General features: G+C 43.3%; 1 protein-coding gene across 1 annotated transcript; it reads right to left on the bottom strand.

The window, feature by feature from the left end:
• Positions 1 to 725: 725 nt before the first annotated feature.
• VXN (vexin) lies at positions 726 to 20,980 on the bottom strand. The gene is made up of 6 exons (XM_074893828.1): positions 20,914 to 20,980; positions 17,807 to 17,862; positions 11,965 to 12,130; positions 7,068 to 7,129; positions 5,332 to 5,417; positions 726 to 4,289 (listed from the first exon to the last, which is right to left on the bottom strand). Exons 1-6 carry the CDS (start codon positions 20,978 to 20,980, stop codon positions 4,103 to 4,105), a joined length of 624 nt encoding a protein of 207 aa, XP_074749929.1. The 3' UTR covers positions 726 to 4,102.
• Between the last annotated feature and the right edge of the window lie 1,283 nt (positions 20,981 to 22,263).

Here is a 22,263-nt window from a genome sequence, read left to right as displayed (position 1 = left end):
AGCTGTGAGGGGTACGGGCAGTGTGGCAGGCAATGGGGGCAAGTCATCCTCTAAAGGATGGGCTTTCCGAAGTCCGGGTTGGTGAAGGATGCCAACACCATACGTTTTCTTTCCTTGTATCTTAAAGTCTTTCCCCTTGCAGTCCTGAGTCAGGTCCCCTAGCCTGGGCTCCTGCATCCCTGTGCAACCCACCTTGGGTTGGGCTGTGGTTCAGCACAGGATCTCCAAAGACAGTGTTGTGTTTGAGGTAAGTTAAGTGACTTCGCTGTCATCTGGTAGGACTAAAGATGGGGAACACTTGGTTTTACTCTCTACCAGAGCCTTAACTACCCCCGAGGAGTCTCTGTCTCGGTGTTCTTATTTGATGGGAGGGAGGTGACACTGCTTACTTCCCAGGGCCGCAGTGAGGCTAAACATCGTGTCCGTAATATGCTCGAGGTTAGGTGTGTAAATGTGTACCTAATGTCTAACTGCTGGTAGTGCCAGGACTTTTCTCTGAGTATCTGATAACAAACAATGATTCTACCATCCGTAAAATATTGGAGCTGCTCACAAACATACACTTCTGGGCTCTCCCTGAGGGGAGCAAAATTTGGGTTTTTTGCTATCAGGTGTTCATGTTCTTCAGTACTATAAACTCTGCCTTTACTTTCCACTAAATGCTTCCCAAAAGCTTTTAAGTCACGGAGACCCACATGTTACCATATGCTACTGACTACTTTTTTTTTTTTTTTTAATGAATAAGACATATTTTATTTGAATCAATAAAATAAGTATCTACTACAATACAAGAAATCTCCACAGCAGTTACTGGAATACAGAGAAATTAAATATGCTTGTAAATATCTCCTTCTTTTGTAGATCCAAATTATAAATTAAATAAATAAGAAAAACATAAATACACATTTCGAGATACAGAAATTATTAGGTAGAAACATTAATCATCTCTTCACCTCCATCCTCATACTGCTTAATGCTATTAATTAACAAACGAAATACTACGGTACAGCTTTCTCAACAGGCAAAACTCTTGCTGTGCTGGACTGTGTGTTGGGTGTTCTATGGCTCATGATAGCTACGAGGGCAGGTACCACAAAAGCTCACTGTCTTAATTATCCCAAATTCAGCAAATGGACTTTTCCCAGTGTCTGTCCATCTTCCTTACTTTTGCTTTGCTTAGGGAATGAGACCAAAAAAGGGAACTGGTGATTACTATTCTCCCTACTCCTTGAGTGTATGCGTTGCTGTGCAAGAAAGTAGTCCTACTGAATGTACTAGGTTTACCTATATGTGTAAAAATAGTGTGTGCCTACAAAGCCAAGGCTTCTGGCAGGATTTCTATGGGCTGGGGAGGGGATTGTTGTGTGGTTGGTGATATTTGTAAAAGATGTTTCAGGAAAATCTTGGCCATGGTTCCAGCTTGGTTCAGTCATGGAGGACCTGATGTTGGCAGGGTAACAGTGTCCAGACTACTACACAGGGGCAATGTGTCAGGCGCTAATTTAAAGGTGGGGTGGACCCCTGTGAGAAAACTGCCCTGGTGCTGTTCAGGTGTTCAGCCTTCACTGGGCATCGACATTGCTCCTGCATGCTGTGACTGGTCACACATGGTCAATACTGGACTGCCATCTCCTCTTCTCCTTGTCTTGCCAGCAGCTGGGGCCCTTCATGGTTAACAAGAAGCTATCTTCTCCTCCTTTCTCAGGAGGAAGAAAGAAAAGCAGGAGAGCAAATCATTCCTCTTTCACACTGCTGGGCCAGAGAAGGACTTTTGCCTTTGGTAAGGAGGACAGTCTGTGTGACTTCTAGCTGCAAGGCTGTCCTCTGTGAGTTGTTGAGCACCTCTGAAGGAGAAGCCTGTGACTGAAGCAGTGATGGACAGATGAACACAAGGGCTGACAGAAAAATTTTATGAAGGGCTAGTGCCTTTCCCCTCCTTGGCAGACTCTGGACTGAGTTGGCTCTGGCTGTATGAAAAGCCGTAGTACCTTTTTCTTCCCCATCCTACTGCCTTCTCCAGCACGCCCAGCCTCACATAGGTGTCCCTGCAGCCCTCCTTGGAGCCACTGGGGACTTTTGCTCAGTACAGCTATCAGGCTGTTCCAGTTGCTTTCCCACCCCACGGACTTTGGTTGCTCAGGTTGTCAAGCTGCAAACCTTTCCTGTGTGCTGTTCCACCCTGCTCACACCAAAGCCAGAGGACCTGGCTGTTTTGCAGCCTTTCCCTCCCATCCAGGTGGGTACCCTGCTGCCTCTGAGCTGGTGACCCCTGACTGGGGATAACTGCCCCAGCCTGCAGCTCTGCAGGTTGCAATCCAAGATGCCCTCTGTCCTGCACTGTAAGAGAAATTCAGAATATGCTTTTTTCTAAGTCCAGGTTGCAGACGATCTTAACACAAGCAGTGGATGAAGTCAGTAGGTACCCCAAGGGCAGAAGTTGCCCAGGTGGTTGTAGTAGGAGGGCGAGGAGCTGTAAGTGCTGCTAACACTGCTGATGTATGGTTCAGACCTTTTGTGGGTTCTCAGCTCTGGAGCCTCCTCACCTTGGTACTGTGGCACTGTGTATGACAATACCTCAGTACATTCCACTACACTGGCTGCGGGCAAGGAAGTTTCAGATGGGAGCTTCTTTCCTCTGATTCTGTTATAGAGTAAGACATTTATTTTTTATTTATGCTTTGGAACACTGGCAGTTAGATTAGAGAAGATCGTTATTACTATGAGCAACAGGAGATACGCTTCCCCCAATTTTATATTTCACAGAATCATCAAGGTTGGAAAAGACCTTGAAGATCACCTAGTCCAACCATTAACCTAACATTGACAGTTCCCAACTACACCATATCCCTCAGTGCTATGACGACTCTACTCTTAAACACCTCCAGGCATGGGGACTCCACCACCTCCCTGGGCAGTCCATTCCAACGCCTAACAACCCGTTCTGTAAAGAAATGCTTCCTAATATCCAGTCTAAACCTTCCCTGACATATTTAAATTTCTGTATTTAGGCAAACCAAATTCTTTTATAACAACCAGAGGAGCACTCATATGAGGCAAGTAGTGTTCATGACTAATAGAATACTGTCTGTAACACTGGTGAAACCTTTTTTGTAAAACTTTCTTTTTTTTTTTTTTTTTGAGAGGAAAACCCAAGGGCCCATGACCACATGACCAGCAATTTCTAAATTGAAGAAAATTTTGAGAAAATTTTTTTGATCAAATTCCATTAAATACATCTATCATAGGCATGGGTCTCCCATATGCAAGTGTCTCATGTTCAGTCACCTAGTTGCACTATTTAGGTATTTTCTTTCCTCCTAGTATTTTGTGCACTTAGTGAAATATCCTGTACCACACAGGCACACAGTAAGTTGCTGACTGCCGCTTAATGTATAAGCAGGTTCTATGGAAGAGAGTATCTCCTGAGGTTATCCAGTTGCTCACAGTTTGATCTGGCAGGACACTTTGAAACACCAATCACTTGTCACATAGCAAATTTTGGTAAATGTGTGTTTGCAAACTTGCTCAGTTCTGACCTATTCTTTTAAAATTTTTGCATCTTTTACTCCTGTCTCTAAGCATCAAAATTGAAGAAAAAAGATGTTTAGCGTATGTCATTCAACCAAGCATGTTGTAAGGTGTGGTAATTTCTTGATATGAGAGGGGGAAGAGGACAAGCAGTGGTATACAACGAGCAGACCCCCAGGATTTAATGTCACGCTGTAATCGATCTGTTACCTTGCAGGAATATATAAACTGCTTGGTAGGCTTTTCTTGTTGCAAGTCTGAGCTGATTCAGACAGGACATGTAAAATGATGAATGAGCCAGTGGTAGTTTCAGCATCATTGAGCCAAGATGTAAATCTAGGGGGATACTTGGGATTTTAGTATACTGCAACAAAGAAAGGCCAGTGAGTTGCATTATGTTCACCATTTTTACCCTAGTCAGCCCTTCTCACACTGCTCTGAGGCAATGGCATCAAGTAATAAAAAGGATATTTGTTTCCTGGATGAGCTGTGCTGTGTCTGTTCCCTTGTTGATCTCAGAGCACCTTGTCCTGGCTAATGGACCTTCTGTCTTTCCAAGTGATGCTGAGTCTTATCAGTCTGCCTCAAAGGCACTGTTTGTTGCCCCCAGGTACTCTGACTTCTTCTTGTGCTTCATCCACATCTTCCTCAGGAGGCTGGGTGTTCCACACAAGTTGCCTCCCGTCAGTGGCAGGGAAGCTTCTGCTGCTGGTGGCAGGGTCAGGTCGTACTCTGCCGTCTTCCTCCAGCTCTGCCCATGACTAGCAAATAAAGCACAGATGGATGAAGCATTCATCTCTGTGACTTTTCTTCCCTGCTTATGATGACCAGCTGCTGAAAACCAAGGGCTGCCTGTCTGCCAAGGTATGTTTGCACCTGGCCAGTCCTTGGGATCGGTGAGTCTGGGGTGAGCAGGGGCTGTGTGGGGCAGTGGCCTTGGACACCACATCTGCCCCCTCCCTGCTGCCCCGGCTCCCCTCGGAGCCCCTCGTTCACTTGATATCAAGGTGAACACTCACACGAGGGGATGGGCTACAAGTGGGACTGTTACTAGGGGTATCGTCTGTAGTGTTTGTCACCAGAGAAAAAGCTGGTATATGGCCCAGGGACAGAGCTGGGCCCTCCCACCAAAGCCCTGGGGACAATGTGGCAGTGCCCAGGCGGGGTGAGCTCCACCTGGCCGAGGGGCCTACTCTGACTTACACCGGCTGAGGGAGTTTTAGGTCTCTGTGTATGGAGTGCAAGGACACTGTGACAACAAGCTTGTCACTGTCCCTCAGGTGGCAATGGCAGCATCTCAAATATCACCTGGACCCATGTCTGGGTTAACTGTGTACTGATGAGTGCATTTGTACTATAGTCAAGCTGGTCCTTAATTACAGTTAAAGACAATAAAGCTTTTTTAAAAAATATTGAATTACATTTTCTAAGCTGCATTAGGGCAAATATTATAGACTTTGTAGGGTGAAAATACTTAAATTTTGAATTTAGACAGTTTTTTTCTAGTGATGAAACAGAGTTGTAACTGGTACCGGGGCAGCTGTATAAACAGCCATGGCTGACGATATAATCAGCATGTCCTTTAGCCAATCTCTCCCTGCCTTTGGGAAGCAAGCAGCATGGCTTTACTGTAAACCACTGAGGTTTTACAGCTGCGATTCAGAGAAGACCTGCAGCTGAACACTTCTTTGTGTTTCTGGTGAGAGGGTGACCTGTGGTGGAGATGCCCCATCCCCTTCCCTGCCCGGCAGCACCCTGCACGCAGCCCCCCAGGCTTGGCTGGAGGGTTGGGAAGGGACTTACAGGTCTGTAGGAGTGCCATTGCCTGCAGTGGAGTCTGTGACAGCCGTCGCTTTCACTGGGATATGGGCAACTGGCGATGGTGGGAACTGCGGAACGAAAAAGCATGACATTAGGAAACGCTACTGATAAGCAGGGACCCCAGGTTTGTCTGAGGAAAGAGGCTCTTTTAGGAAAATAGATAAATACTGTAGATCTCTTAACAAGAGAAAGCTAGCTGGCTAAGGACCTGACTGCCCAACTCTTACCCACACAAATACTGACTGCTCACATGAACAGTCTCACTGAGCTCAGCACAGTGCTTGCATGCGCAAGAATTACACCTCCCATCAAAGGAGGGAGGCTTACAGAACCTTTTATTCCCTAGTTTTTATGTCTATCTTCCTAAGGAAGCGAGGTTTTGTGCAGATTGAGCAGCCTGCCTCTTGCAGCTCTTCACAAGCCACCTCCACCGCTGGCTGGGGAGCAGCTCTCCCAGCCACTGCTGTTTCCTAAGCATTCAGAAATGTTTCCTCATTTTGCTGGGTGCTGCCCTGTGGTGTGGGGGGCCCTGGTTCATGCCCCACAAGCGCCTAATCGTTGACATCCTTGTCTTACTTGATCATAAATTGCCTGCCAGAACTGAATCACATTTTCCCATAAACAGGCCACTGAGACTGGCATATCCTCCAGGATGGTAAGCTAAAGTGTGGGTTGCCCAGAAATGGAAGAAAATGTCAAAAATTGTGATGTGCTCTCATCAGTTAAGGCAATAAACACGCTTACTGATTTTACTGGCAATACTGAAAAATTTCTTCATATTATTGACACTACTATAACTCGTCTTAAGCTGTCTCAGGCTGTTTCCCCTGGGATTATTCTGAGACTGGATACATTTAGATACGCTCTGCAAGTATCCCATGACTTGCAGATGTTTTGCAAGCACCCTTTGAAATTAACCGGGTTAATTATTGATAGGTGCAATTAGTTTCATTACACTGAATACCACTAATTCTGACCAACCTTCAATAATGTACAGTCATTTTTCTTGAGTGTAGCCCAGCTGCCAGCTAACAAGTATATTGTAGCCATCTGAAAGAGCATTTTAAGCCGTAAAGTTTCTATAGCATTGTCTGGTATTGGTCAGAAACTTTTCAAGGGACTAATTTCTGTTTGAAAATCTAGTTTTTATAAAATGTAGGGACTTTGAAAGTTGTATTTTGGTAAGAAAAAGAAGGGAGTGAAAATGTTTTAGTAAAGCTGAGTAATTTTTAACCAAAACATTTTGTCTGTCCATTACAGAACAAAATTTTGGGTTTTTTATGATGATTTTCCCATCAACTCTTTACTGACATTTTTGACTGATCCGATTATCATATCAGGTTGGCATTCTGGCGAATATGAATTATTTGATGCTTGTTCCACTTTAGAAATTAATTTTTTTCCAATTTGTGAAATTCTCTGAGAAACAAGAGGCTAATTCCTCCCAGCTCTTGCAGGTGGCTGAGTATCCAGAACTGGAGCACGCCCATTTCCATCCCACAACCCTTCCTGGTTTCCTGAGGGGCAGATGTCCTATGCCAGTCTCGGCTTCCACCTAAGGAGCCTCTGGCATAAATAATTTTCTCAAAGCCTTAACAAAGACTGAAATCTGCACGTATTGCGACAGACTGACATGCTGTTAATGTGGGACATGCTGACAGGTACTGGGTTTTAAGATGCATCAGATAGTGATAGTTGGTCTTGCTGTATTTACTTACCAAAGCTTTTCCATCCGACAGGTGATTATAGGACTTCGATGACTCTTGTTTGGTAATTCCCACTGTAAAGCATAAGAAACATGGCATTATGGGTAAATATCCCACTGGCACATCTTGTATTAAAAGCATCCTTCCATGCAGTTAAACCTGGATATGAACAGAGCTCAGATTCATGTTATAGTCCCACTAGATTTGATTATAGCCAAAAGTGCAGAAGTTTCTTTATTATGATCATCTATTGTGATGTCAAAATAAATGATTTTGGAATTGGTTAAGTTATTGTGGAAAATCACTCAACTGCTTGCTCCAAGACTTTTCAAATGAGATGATAACTGTCCTTAGCAGGCCAAACTAAGTGGGAACCCTTCCTCTCTGCAAACACTTATGTGTATGTATATACAAAGAGCGGTCCCATCTGCTGCTCCTCAGCAGAGGTTGGGTAACACAGTTTTTGTGCATCTTGGAGCTGCCGCTGCCAGGTTTGTCCTGCCTAGGAGGTCATTCTCTTTTCGGGATTGCCCTGGGGGTTATTCTTACCTGGGCATCGATGTGTGTGCTACATCTACCCCATCACAGGGAGGGATTTTAACCTTTCTGTCTGACTGTGGCTGAGTGGCACCTCTCTCTGCTGTCCTTAAACCTGGAGGTTACCTTTCAGTTACAAGTGAACACTCAGCTGATAACTTGTCCACAGATAAATACTCACTGACATTCCTGCTAGTTGTGCCGAGGAAATAAATGAGCAAGGAATTCCAGACTTTTTCTCATGGAGCCAAATCCTTCCATTTGGCTTTGAGAATGTGGATATCTTTCTTTCTTTTTTTTTTTCCCCCTCTTTCTTTCTGTTTCTGGCCATCTTCGGTTGTCTGCTCTTTTTTTAAAAGGGTATTCAGGTAAGCAAAGTGCAAGGATCTACAGAAGTACCAGGATTCACCAAGGCAGAGGATACAATATGGTCCACAACTGCTGTGACCAATGGAATATAAATAATGCAGCAAACATCAGAAATAACCAAGGTGCTGCTTATAGTGCTGTCTTCAGCATGAGTTCACAGTCAGAACTGTTTTCTCCTTCTAGGGACAATATTTGACCATGATAAATATATTAACTAGCCTCTTTCTTCCCAGTCCTCCCACCCCACCCCATCCCATAATTCCATTAGGTACCTAACTGTATCCCTCACATCAAAGTTTAATTCAATCACCTCCTCTCATCTTGCATATTAGGTACTAACAGTATTCAGCAAGTGGCTCCAGGTATGAGTGCTTCAGCTAATGTCCATATTTTTTCTTTTTTTTTTTTTTTCTTTTTTTTTGTTTTGCTCTTATACTGTCTGATCCTTCCCTTCAGCCTGTCCCTCTTCTTATTAGATACAGAAAATGTTCTGGCAAACTTTTAGCAAAATATCTAAGCAAAAGTAAGTCTTCATGGCTTCAGGTTCAGTGGTGTCTAGGTGCGGTGTGAATTCTACTTCCAGAACATGCTATAGATGCCTAAGCCTGGGACAAAGGTTACTCCACATCTGTTATTCTGTCTTTCCAAGATGAGTGCTGGTACAAAAACTTGGTACAAAACAGAGTACTTTTTTCTGGAGAATAAGAGCAATTTTTTTTTTTTAATCTATCAATCCTGTGAAGCAAAACACAGCTTTGAGTGCAAGTCAGGAGTTTCTTGTTGTGGCTTCCCGCTACACTTACTTGCCTTCCCGCACACTGGAATGGACCGTCTTTATGCTTTGATACTTGTGTAGGGTTTCCAATGCTAGCAGTAAGTGTGCTGATAGTCTCATCTACGCTCTTGTTTACACATTTTTCACTACTCTTGAAATTGAACTTTTCACTCTATTACCCAGATTACAAGCTGTGCTTTACCAGATCTGAAGTCTCTTTAATATCCAACAGTATTTATCTATGGAGCAAGCATGGAAAGCTCTACAGACACAACTCTTTCCAGTAAGAAAGTTGAAGGATGTTTTTGAAGGGTGAAATTTATGTGGAGGTCACATTTGTACAGAGATTAATGAAAATAGATGATACATATCCATATATATACCTCACTTCATATCACATGCTGGCTCTCCATCTGTTAAGAAACAGCTGGAGAAACCTTTCTGGACTCTCTCATATCACTCTGTTCTCTGTGTAGGTATTATTAGCACAGCGCATATTGAAACTGGAAACTGCAGCACATCTTAACAGAGAGCTGTTTTTATTTTCATACAAATATTTGCAAACACTTCTACTTTCCTTCTCTTAAAATGTTAAATCTGTAAAGTCAGGCACACAAAAGTTATGAAACACCATAATTGGATCAAAGTTATTTCATCCCCCACAAGGATCTAGACATTGAGATTCAGTCTCTAATTTGTGACCAGAAACCATTTTGCCACAGACTTTCTGCTTCACTCATATAGACAGTGTTCACTCAGAAAGCAGTTGTTCATCCTTAGCTTTTGTTTCTCAGTGCACAGTCCTATACTTACTTTCCCCACCAGTGAATCCTCTGAGGACGGAACTATTAATATTTTCATGGGCTCTTCTATATTGCTGATCACTGTGGTCATCATCTGCACAAATGTTTTAAAAACCCAGCTTCATCACCTCCTGGAGGACTAGGAGTTATGCCAGGGAAACAGAGGTAGGTGCTGAGTTTAAGATCAGAAGTTTCTGGGATCCAGCTTTTCAGAGGCTTTGAGGCGGACGTAGCACTTCATAGTCAGCACAGTTTTTACTGGCAGCAGAAACTGAGCACTCCTGGGTGTCGCAGTCAGAAGCGTGAGGCAGGCACCCAGAAAAGGGGGATACATCGGCTGTGTGAGGTGCTGAGCATCACTGAGGAAGCTGGTGGCAGTGATGGACAGACCTTAGGGAGTGATTGCAGGAGATGCCCTGCCATGGTCCCTGAGCACCTTCTGTGCTGGGGGGAACAAGGGATCTGACAAACAACCTCGACATGCTGCACAAGCTTAGGCAGCCATACAGTAGCTCGCTTGTCTTGTCCAGACGCTCCTGGTGAGTTTGTCCTGTCCTATTTGTCTCTCTCCCTCCTTCCATTCCTTAGTCAGTCCTTTTTGCTTTATTTTTTGTTCTAATTTAAGCTTAGTGTCCTGGTTTCGACTGGGGTAGAGCTAATTGGTTTTTTTCCCTTCCTTCCTTCTTAGTAGCTAGAATAGTGATGTGTTTTGGATTCAGTAAGGGATTTGGTATGAGAAGAATGTTGCTAATACACTGATGTTTTTAGTTGTTGCTAAGAAATCAAGGACTTTTCAACTCATTCCTTGCTAGTGTGCAGGTACACAAGAAGCTGGGGGGGAGCAGAGCCAAAACAATGGATCCAAACTGGCCAATGGACTATTCCATATCATACAACATCATGATCAGTATATAGATAAGTGTTGATTGGGAAGCTACACTCAGGTTTTCGGGATGGTGATTTCAGTATTCTCTCTCCTTTGGGATCACTAGCTGGGAATGGGCTGGGCATTGGTCAGTGGGTGGTGAGCAATCATTGTGCATTTCCTGATTGTATTTTCTGTTATTACGATTATAATTCTTATTTTGATTTTATTTTATTTCAATTATTAAATTATTTTTACCTCAACCTACGAGTCTCCTTACCTTTATCCCTCCAACTCTTTCCTCCATTTCCTGAGGGTTGGGGAGGGTAAGCAAGTGGCTGCATGGTGTTTGGCTGCCGGCTGGGTTTAAACCACAACCCTTAGCTTATCCCTCTTTCCCTTTCATCATCCCAGTTTCTTTGCGCAGTTGCCTCCCTTTCTCCTGCTACGAGAACTGTTTCCCCCTTCTTCTTCTCTTCTTTTTGGATTCCTACATCTTTTCTCCTGTTCGCATCTGTCATCCTTTACCTCTTGTGGCTCCTAGCAGCAGAGACCAGCAGTCCCTCCTTTCTCCCCCCCTGGCTCTCTGCCACCCGCTACCCCACAGCTGGACCCAGCCACTTCTCTGACTCTCCCTGCTCCAACCCTGAAGCCCAGATCTTTGTTCAGCCATTTCTTGGCTCTGGTCCCGGTCTGAGATCTTTTCCCTACAGTTCCAAGATCACTTTCTTCCTTCCCAGTTCCCCTCTTGTCTGGTCTGTGTTCCTAATGGGATGGCTTATGAGCAGTGAGGTTGAAGACCAGTTGTGTGAAGAACATGCACCTTCATGGTAGTATCTGCTTTACAGATTTAGCATCTTTTAACAGCTAAATGTTCAATGTCTCTACCCAACACATGCCATATAGGATTTTTCAAAGGCTTATGAGTTGACTGCATCTGGGTGTTTTTTCAAAGGAGAGCAAAAGATGAAGTTTTGATTAAAAGACCACTCTTGCCAAACTGCATGGCCCTGTTCCAGCTTTGACCTTCCAAACATAACACACCAGCATCGAAGGAGCTGAATGACCAGTCTATTTATGTTTTCTCATTTCCTTGGTTTTGCATTGACAAACTGTTTTTCCTTCATGGGTTCTCACAAACATGCTGAACAAGTTTTAGTTGAAAAAACAAAATCAGCTCTGTGGCTGACATCCAGAATCTAGAATTTCATCTCAAATAATTATGTTCTAGCAAGTTCTAAGCAACTGAACAGGGATCTTGTCTAATAAGATGACTCAGGCAAACTCAGTAATTCACAATCTATCATCTCTAAAGTATTGTCAGCCTTTGGAAAGGGAGCGTTTATGACTGAATAAAGTGAGTTTATGACTCTGAATAAAGCGAGAGCTGTGCAATGCCACGGTCACTATCTCATTAATTCCACTGGACATTTTAAGCATGGAAGTATCCTTCAGGTACATAACAAAGTGCAAGTGCCTGCTTCACTGCAAACTGGAAGACTGCAATATCTAAAAATGTTCTGAAGCCACAGAGGAATAAAGCCACTTCTCTGGTCTTACCGTGCCGGGCAGCAGTGTCTTTGGAGGGGCAGGGTCCCTGCTGCCCACTCTGCAGATGGCCCAAGCCCTGCACCTCATCTTCCCTGCACAGCACATGGAGGAGGTCACCCTGGTGGGGCTGCAGCTTCTCTGTCCTGTGGGACCGGCGATCGGATATGGCTACCACCTACAGGGAAGAGGCAAAACCATCCCATTGTTACACCTGGCCATGGAGATTAGGTGGTCTGTCAACGTCATTGGAGGAACTGCATAGCACTTGCTCTTCCCACTGCTTTACTGTCATCCAAAGGGGATTTTGTTGAGTGGGGAATGTGGGATTTGTGGGGTTTGTTTTGTTTGGCTCCTGCTTCTGTACATGAAATGTATAAAGGTATGGGAAAATCATGTGGGGTATCTCTGGGACCCAACTACTTAGTTGCACCTTTCTGTATTCTCCTCAGGAGACTGAAATGTGGTCCTTTTCAAGGCCTACTGCATAGGATATGCCTCTGAGACAGCTCAAATTCAATTTCTTACTGCATCATATCTTGGGCAATCATTAAACTTATGCAGTGTGGATTACGAATGCTGTTTCTTCATGGTCTCTCCTGTCTTTTGGACATATTTTATATCTGCTAAATGACTACAGAGGATACAAGGCGTTGAATAATTGTGCTCCTAGAGGTTAATTTTCACAAACATTAGCTTGCACAAACAAAACTCACTGAGAGCTGCATCTTTGAACATTAGGCCTCCTGTATCTCAGACACAGTCTCTGAAAATGAGCATGAACAAAATCAAGTTCTTTTCTACACTGATCATGACTAAGCCATGGCACTCATTGTGCTGCCACAGGTAACTGGGGAGGCCAGAGCTAATGTGAGCTTAAAAAAACAGTCATAGGCTCTAAGCAGGTGGATCGATCAGGACTATTACCCAGGATGGCCCAGAAACAATTTTCTCAAGAAGATTAAAGTCACAACAGCAGGGAAAGACTGTTTCATACTTACATTTTTTTTCCATTCTTTCCTGAACACTTGCTACTGTCATACAGAGAACCAGTTAAACAGGGAGAAGACCCAAACCAGCAAGGAAACAAGACACATGGCAACTATTCAAACTGTTTCTTATTAGACTTACTTATGTTCTTCTTATGTTGGAAGACCAGGAGAAAAGCAGTTACTTGCATTTAACTGATGACTAATAGTTGTCATCTACATGTTTTATATATAAATACAGTTATTTTGTCTCAAGACTGAGACCAGCAACTGAATGGCCTGCTATTGGCATAGAAAAAACTTTAATTCCATCTATTGCTCTGCCTTCTAACATACACTCAAGATAAAAGCAAGACCACATTCAAGAATGTCCTCTCATGCAAAATTGTCCCTTTAAGTAAGATTTAATTCAGTTTGCCATTAATCTGCAGCATTCTTTGTAAGTGAATTTTTACACAGATATAAAACCACATGTAAACCAATGTTTTCCAAAACAGGCAAAAGGAAAAACCCCAACCTGACCGCTTTTTACTCTTTTGACTTTATGTACCCTCAGGAATCTGGAGAAGGCTACATAACCTAGATCCTACTGACCAGCAGGAGAAAGAGCAGAAACTGGCCAACAGCAGGCAAAAATACTGCTGGAAAGGGCTGGTGAGGCAACCAAAGCCTAATCCAAGACCTAAGAGGGGTTTTCTCTTAGTTCTGTGGATTTTGGCATGCAGCCCAACACAGCCCCTGCTCCATTAAGCTACTTAAGGACATGCCCAGTGTTAAGTGAAAGGAACTACTGGTGTCCTTGAAGACAAGCATGTGCTAAAGGAGGCTGCAGCTGGGCCCCAGCTCTACTGACCATGAATCTGGTGCTGCCAGACTGAGCCTAGCCTCAGCATTGCTCCAATGATTCAGAAACGAGGATGATGCTGGTGGTGAGAGGCTGCCTGTTGCTGCTTAAACAGTTGGCGTTGGCTCTTTCCCAGCTGCCCCTGGACCAGTTCCAGGACCTCTCCATCCCTCTGCCGCAGCTCTTTGCAGGCTGCAGGCTCCTGTGTCCATACATGCCCTGACCACCCGACCCTTGCAAGCTGCCTACCAGAGGCATCTCCCCCCATCACCACAGTGATGTCGGTGGAGACACCTGTCTTCATTACGAATACAACAAGGCTGTGTCTGGCAGGGGTCTCTCATGACAGCCCTTGTATCTGCCTTGCGTGAACCGAGCTCTTCCAGCTTTCAAGGAACACTACAAAGCTCACCTTTCCCACCATCTCTGGAAAGATGTGCAGTACTCTTGGTCACACTCAGTCTTCTTTGGTGTTTGACAGCAAATGTCTGCAACCCTCTTCTACTGAGACACCTGAGGTTGTGTTTTTTGCATGGTCATGGGGAGAACATTTTTGGTAAGTAGGATGCTGGCTGTAGTCGTCTCTAATCCTGAAAGTGGCTTATTTGATCAGTGCAAACCACCAATGACTTGAAATTTAACAATCTGCCTATGTGTTGCAAAGGATGAAATATAGTTTGGGGAAAGGAAGCACGATTTTTAACTTCATTCATAGCAGGAATTATTTAGGCATGTTGTCTGTGTTTTCAAGAGTCCTTGTTACATGTCATATCAGTAATGCCAAAACGCCTCCAAGCAGAAGAATCTGTATAAATAAGTTGCAATATCATTTTCCATTACAGCTGGAGACAACAGCACAATCTCTATAGCACATCTTCAATTAATATCTTCATTTGCAACGTTTGGCTGTAGTACACTTTTGGAGTTTCTTATCTCCTAATTCAAGATTTCACCATGAGCTTGACTACCTCACTCATTACTGTAATATGTAAAGACTTATCTAGGTCAGGAAACTAAACCTGCTGTAGTGCAGTTTTGATCTAAACTGGAGCTGACATTTCTCTAGGGTACCTAGGGTGAGGTACAAGCATCAGCTGGAAGTCACTTTTCTTTTCTAGACATACCAGGAAATTTTAATCTGTATGAATGGCAGAGTCAGGCAAACTATACAGAATTAGTAAACTGCTCTCTAAAAACTACTGGTTTTAGAACCTGTAAGTAAGTCCCTTGACCGGCTCAGTCTGCAGGATGCTGAGTCTGAATTCAGAGCTCAGCAAAGTCTCTTTTTTGTGGACTTTACTGTGCACATGAGAGCACTGAGGCCTGGCACACCCGCTGTTGTAATTAGCTGTGTTAAGTGTGGGGCATGGAGGACACAGTAGGGTTGCAGAGCAGCAGAGAGGCTATTCCTACAACCCTGCTCCTGGACCCAAAATCCCACTGCCAAACAAACAAACAATTACAAAAGGTGACAATTAAACATCTGGCTTTGGATAAAACTTTGAAGCCTAGAAGCTGAACAATGAAGTGCTTGTTAGTGGAGGAAATGCCAGATTTGTAGAGTTAAGCTCTTTTTGATGGTCTAATGCTGATCTAATTTTTAATGCACAGAGGGATTTGCCATTTTTCTGCAAAGTAGTCAAGTACTGGTGTCAAGACAGTTCTACCCAAAGGATTTTGGGGCTAGAAGAACAAGGGAAGAGAAGGGAAGGTCTAGTATCACTGGAAAGAAATCTTTATAGGGCAATAGGAACTGTAAATAAAGCATATTGGTGAAGCAGTCAATTAAAAAAAAAGGTGTTTCCCCCTTTCTCTCACCCTTCCAGTCATGATTGTGCTTTTGGGATGGGTTCTCGAATGTGATGGAAGTTACCCCCAAGGTCAGTCATTTGAATGTTAAATCACTTAATGTTACACTGCTTGAGTATTTCTGCCGCAAAAAAAAAGGTCTGGCAGATGTCCACATTGCTTGCTATTTTTGCCCTTGTTGAGGATTAAAGTTGCGCATCCACTGCAATCACCAGAGCAGAAGATTTCATGTTAGCTGAGGCATTTCTACAGCACTGACTGCAGGTGCAGAGGTAAAAGTGAAAAATAAGTAATCATTCTGCTACTTCTCTGTGGGTCTAGAAATTGGCAATCACAACTTCCTCACAGGCACGTATATTCCAGTACATGAAATTTATTTGAATGCTTGTGCATGAGCTGTAAGCAGCTGCATCATACTGAAGAAGGGGAATGCACAAGTCTAAGAGTTGACTGTGCCAGTTGCTTTGGTTTGAGAGCCTTGCTTGTTTTCTTAGCTGGAGCTGCAGACCATTCCTCAGGCTCGGTGCTCCCACTGCTAATATGATGCTGCCTGCATCATGACTAAGGGCCAATCAAAGGACATCTCTAATTGGGGTCAGGAAAGCCCCAAAGGAAAACAAAAATCCTCTAAAAATACAGCAACAAACCAGGGACTTTCTTATCAGATTTTCTTAGGCCTTTATGAGTATAGTGCTGCTACAGCAGCTAATCCAATCCAAACTAAATATTAGAGGCTCCCATTTAGCAGAAACAACAACTATCTATCTGCTGAGATCCAGAACTTGATAACAGACATACAGTTGCCCTAGATTTCAATGAGAGTTAGCTGAAATTTTTTCAGCTGAATAGTTTTATGAGAAAATTCTGGTTAGAATTTGTTGGAAAAGTATCTGTTTTGTCAAAAAAAATCAGAAATTATCTGTGCATTCTGTTTTATGAAGTCAGTACAGTTCACTTTTGATTTGGACTTTTCTGCTATTATATTTATTATTATATTTTTATATTACATGGAAAACAAAATATACCAAAGGCATAACAAATAAAAAAGGGGTATTTCAAAATGGCTTATTTTGAGTAACACTCTGGCGCTCTGATTTTCATCTTCATTTGGAATGAAGAGTCATTTTGAAACCTCAGCCTGAGTTACGGGATAAAAAAAAAGATTTTTCACAATTTGAGAAAATGCACACATATATATTTTCTACCCAAACACAACAGGCATTCTGGGGACCACTACAGACATTCTGTGAAGTATTGGGATCCTGTGATCTGCTTTAATAACCAAGAGAGGAGATGGGAGTGAATGTGGCGAGGTTCTTCCCAGTGCACAGGTAAGTGTGGTAATCAGGGGAGCCTGTGGTGTTGTGAGGAGATCAGGGAATCAGGAATAAAAAGAGGAGGCTATTGGCAAATGAGGGTGGGACTGGGAAGTGGGTGAGGGGCATGGAAAAAGGAAAGGCCATGGAGTAAAATAATTCAACAAAGTGCTAGAGAAAACTAAAAGGAGGGAAAACTGTATCTGAAGACAAGAAACCTCATGCCCATGTGTCAAAGTGACCAAACTTGGAAAACATTTTCTCAGAGCATGAAAAACGTTCAGTTAGTTGAATCTGCGGGGGGTACCTCAGCTGCAGGGAGGGGGTAGAACTCTGACTGTGCCCTCTGTGCTGGTGCACTGGGGGTGAGTCAAAGACAGGCAACCACTGCTGGAATCAAGAAACAAGCATCCTCTTGTGGATCTCTCAGAGCCATCTTTTTGATTCAAGGTTACAGTCCATTGCTTGGTGTTTTTCTTCCAGATTCCCCGGGGAATGGGATACTGGCTCCTTGATTAATGCGTATATGTATTGATATGATTTGTTTGTTTTTCATTTCTGCCTGACCCTCTGGCACTATTATTAAGGCTTTATGGACAAGAGTCTGTGATTCCCTCAGATGACCCATGTTGATAAGCTGTTATGTTCATTTTGACTGTCTCTGCACAGCAAGACCGTGTTTTTTGAAGTTTCAAAGCACTTCTGTAAATAAACTGTAGCTTTACAGAAACTCCCCTTCTGTTTCCCACCCCGTTCCCTGCATCAGACACCGATGCACTTCTTTGCCCTGAAAGATCTGCTTCCCATTTATCCATGGCATTTTTAAGGATAAGTGTAGCCAACTAGAATTAAGAAAAAAAAAAAAAAAGAGGGAGAGAAAGGGAGATTTTTCTTACACTCTTTGTTAGGATGTGCTGCGTACTTTTGGCTCGTCTTCTGGCAGGACTACATGCTGTGAAAAGAAGAACAGGAACATGGTCAGGGTGCAGTGGAGGTGGACAAGATGAGGTTACACATGCCTCTAAAAGTCCTCCGCAAGAATACACTGGGGGCACAGGGAGCAGCAAGGGGGGAAAGAAGAAAGGGTTTAAGGAGGATTCCAGCTGAAACAACCTAAAAGAAAGTCCTTTTTAATGTCATCTCAGAGACCATGCTCCATCTATACAATACAGACATCCATGGGCACAGGGCAACAGCCTTCCCCAAGTTTCTACATCTCTCCCATAGGCTTCCGGGAGGAACCGTCCTTCTCCTTCCTGAGTCTTGATCTGGCCTCCCACCTGCCAATGTTTCAGAAGGAAATTAGTTTCTCCTTCCATCCAATCACCTTCAAACATGACTAGTATATACCTTAACTTTGGACAGGCCTAGCATTTTATGTAGATAGGGACTTTTTCAATAAGCTCAAACTCCTTCGTGACATCATTTCACTTTTACCGCATGGTGTCCAAATCACAACATTTGCACTAAGCCTAGACTTTCTTTTCAATCCTCAAAATGACCCATTTGATTCTTTAACTTGGGGCATTCTGCTTAAAGTCTGTTTCTCAATTTCTTAGACCCATGAAGACACCAAAATCATAGGCAAAACAGAATCACTGGTCACTAGACACACAAAACGCCAGGACTATAAGCCAAGCTTTTGACTGGACTGAAGCGATTGGTTTTAGGTGAAGGTTTTTTTTTTGGACAACGTGAAGGTTGTTTAAATACTTGTTGTTTTAGTTTGACTAGAAACTAGCCTGAAATACTCTGTGGTACTTCCAGCTCTCCCTCTCATCGTATCTTACCCTTTGCTCTTTAAAATTATTACCCTCTTCTGTGTTCAGGCTACAGGAGCTATAGGATTTAGTGGCCAGTGACAGAAACAGGCCTGAAAAAACCTGCCAAATTCAGAGAATTAACTCCAATTCTAAAGGCTGATCCTGAGGGCAAGGCACGTGAATGAGGGTTTCCTATTCAGTCTCCATGTATAACCCAAGTGCTTTGAAGAGCCAGGAAGTTTTGCTATGGGATGATGGGTGACTCTTACCCTCCAGGTGAGTTTTCCCTTACATTTTTGGGATGCATTCAACTCCAGGAGTTGCAGTGCTTATCGCTGCTATGTATTAATGTTTGCAAAGAGTTTTGAAGCTGTGGAAGCAGCTGGAGGTCATCCAAAGCTGCTCGTTACTGCAGCCAAACTCGTCTCCTCTCATGGCAGGAATAACAAGTGAGCAGGCTTTCCAGGGCTCCAATACAAGCAGAGCTCGCAGTGGGACCAAAGTCACTCTTCCTAGACAGCTTGGGTTTGTCTAAAAGCCACCCCTCGGTACTCCAGTGAGGATATAAGCGCTGAGCATTAGGACCCAACTGGATAGAAATAAAGTTTTGGCCTATGCTCTGCCCATAGTGAAACAGGACAGTAACATGGGAGGTGACCAATCTTGCCCAGGGTCCCTGCAAGCAACCCATTACAGGGCAGGCTACTTCCACACTGAACTCATCACAACTAAGTTATCTGCCTGTATAGAGCTTGAGTGTGCTAAGCTGTCAGTTCAATTACAGTCTGTTTTCCATGGCGTGATATCCTCAGGGATCCCTGCTGCCTTCTTCTGCAGGACACGTTTTATATTTTAAACCATGGTGAGTGTGGGATGAAAACCAGACAAACATAATGAAGGTGGATTTTTTCCTAGGAATATATTGTAACTTGTTTTAGAAGCTGTTGCAATCAACTTCTGGAATTTCATCGTGTGAAGACTAAACTAACTGCTCACAAGCAAAACACTCAAGTGCAGAAGTTTAGTGATGCAAGGAATTATCTTGTCTCTCTGGTATTTTATGTATTTTACTGGAGAGTGTGAGGAGCATAGTTTATATAGATTTCTACTACAAGCAAGTACTGTTGTGCTGTTATTGGTACCCAGGCTGGTGCACAAGGAACAACACATTAATGTGCCTAACGGTAACAAATTTGCATATTTTCAGAGTACGTATGAGCCACAGTCCAACTCACTGCCTGTCGTCTGCCAGAGCGAGTGGCAAATGGCTTACAGGGGCTGAAGAAAGGCAAGGCATGAAAGGGAAGTCACAGCACCAGCAAACATGCAATTACTTGAATAGCCATTGAAAGAAGAGTGAATCACGGAGGTAGCCAGAAGTGACCCACTTGGGCAGGAATACAATGGCAGCAATGCAAACAGTGGGGCTGCAGGGCTCTCCCTGCAAACATGATTTTCTGCAGGGAGTGGGAGCAGGAAAGGAAGAATGAATCCTTGCAGATGATGTTTCTGGATTTGCCTGAAAAAGGATGTTTGTATGTACAGTACAGCTTTTGGGCAACAAAAACAATTACAGTGACAGTTCACTTTGTCATTTCCACTTATATTCTGAAATTAAGCAGCTGAGAGCTCATGCTCACAGCTTGCAAGTTAAGATTTGATCTGCCCCCACAATTTGTTTTCCCTGCTTTTACCTGCTTTCTTGTTGCTGAAATATGCAGCCATTGAGTTTAAACTAATTTGTTCAATCAAATGCAGACTGGGCTTTGTCCGGTTCTTACTCTTCATTACAAGCAATTAATGTTAATCATGCATTCATTTCCAGGGCATGGCTTTGGAAATGTTCCACTTATTGAGCCAGCAGACTTAAATTCAACATTCATGCAGTTCACCCAGTTCATCTGAGCTGCTAACTGCTTGCAGAACTTCATTTTCTTTTCTATTACACAGAATAGCCACACAGTTGCAAGCTGTCACTTTAGCAATTACCTCATAGGTATACCAACACCGATTCCAGATTTCCCAGTTTTGCCAGTGCAAAGATTTTACACAGCCACAATGTCAAGGCACCTGCACGGATTAGCTCCAGAAACAAGCAGCGAGCGCTGGACTGCAAGCAGAGCACGGCACGGCACAGCAGAACAGACGAGCTGCTACCTTCAGAGATTTCCCTGATGCTAAACACCCCATCCATCTAAAAGACAACACCGTAGCAGTTGTTACAGTTTTGATGTACTCACATTTGGATGAAATCACAGTGGTGAAAACTTCTAAATTTTCGTCACTGCAGCTGTAAATCTGGTGCATTTTCCACCTCTCCCTCCTGACTGCCTTTCAGCTTCATGCAACTGCTCTGAACTTCTGGTAAATAGGTTTCACTAATCCAATCTGGCTCTGTGATCATTGTCCAGATCTACAAAGGACAGACTGATGCTGTGATCTCATCTCATTCCATATTCTTCATTGCAACATTTTCTGCCCCCATCTGCCTTTCTATGAATACTATTAATGCAAAGATTTAATTTAGCTTTTACTTAAGCCTCTACTCAGGAGCATTTTATTTTACATCTCCTTTTACCAGTTTGGAGAATCCTCTGCAATAAATGGCTAATAATTAATGTCTGCTCTGTGTAGTCAATGTATAGGCAAATAAATATTTACAGAAGTACTGCAAGGAATTTTAAAATCAGTTGGGTTAATACTTTGTGTACTTTAACACATTTATCGTAAAAATTTTCTCCTCCCATATAATGAGGAGCTGATTCTAGGTGCATTAAGAAAAGCATTTTGTGCTTTACCTTTTAAGTTCATAAACTAGTACCTGAATCCTGGGCACTTAGTGTAACATTTCAAATGCAGATGACTAAAGAAGGGCACGTCAAGCAGATGTATAGGTCTATATGCCCCCTACACTTAAGTGGTTGCAGAGGGAGGGCAGGGTGGTTCAGTCATAGACGGAGTCCTACATGACTTGATGGTTCTGGGGCCTAATTCCATATTTATGCACTTCAATAAGGGGTCTTCTTGCCAGAGCTTTTCATTCCTTAATGCTCCCACCAGAAATTGTTCCTTTCCCCATCTATGAAAATCAGCCCCCTCAACTTCTGGTGACTTACTGCTGCCATGGACACCTAAGCTTGAAAATTTTGGCTTGCAGGCTCCAGCAACTGATGTAGCAGAAACACTTTCAAGTGTGAATAATGATATTAAATTATATCAGTCTAATGAATAGCCTTCGTTACTAGCACGTGTGTGTAATTAACACAAAAACTAGTGCTGCCTTCTATAGATGTCTGCCACCAACAGTCCCAGATGGAAAGTGCCAGCAAACACGGGCTGTCACTGTCATATTCATGTAATGTTTCTTCTTTGAAATAATAAATATTGGTCAAATATACATCCCAATCCTGGAAGCATTTTGGTTGAGTGGAAGGTGTCACTGTTTCAGGAAAGAAATGAGTGAAGAGAAGCTGCTATCACTTGTCACCTCCCAGGGCAGCCTCCTGCTGTCCAGGGGCAGCGAAGCCATTGAGGGGCTGGAGGCATTGTCCCAGGAAACCATGCCATGTTTGAAACGGGCGGTGGGACGG

This window comes from Strix uralensis, chromosome 1 (genome assembly GCF_047716275.1).
Source record: "Strix uralensis isolate ZFMK-TIS-50842 chromosome 1, bStrUra1, whole genome shotgun sequence".
NCBI classification, from domain to species: domain Eukaryota; kingdom Metazoa; phylum Chordata; class Aves; order Strigiformes; family Strigidae; genus Strix; species Strix uralensis.
Note: the sequence above shows the minus strand (reverse complement) of the source record. Positions and strands in the feature narration are given on the sequence as shown.

Coding starts and splice junctions, on each gene's coding strand:
- VXN (XM_074893828.1), bottom strand. CDS start 20,980: ATGCACCAGATTTACAGCTGCAGTGACGAAAATTTAGAAGTTTTCACC. Junction 12,131..17,806: donor AGCACATCCTAACAAAGAGT/GTAAGAAAAATC, acceptor TCTTCCCTGTAG/GTGGTAGCCATATCCGATCG. Junction 7,130..11,964: donor AGACACTGCTGCCCGGCACG/GTAAGACCAGAG, acceptor TATGCTTTACAG/TGGGAATTACCAAACAAGAG.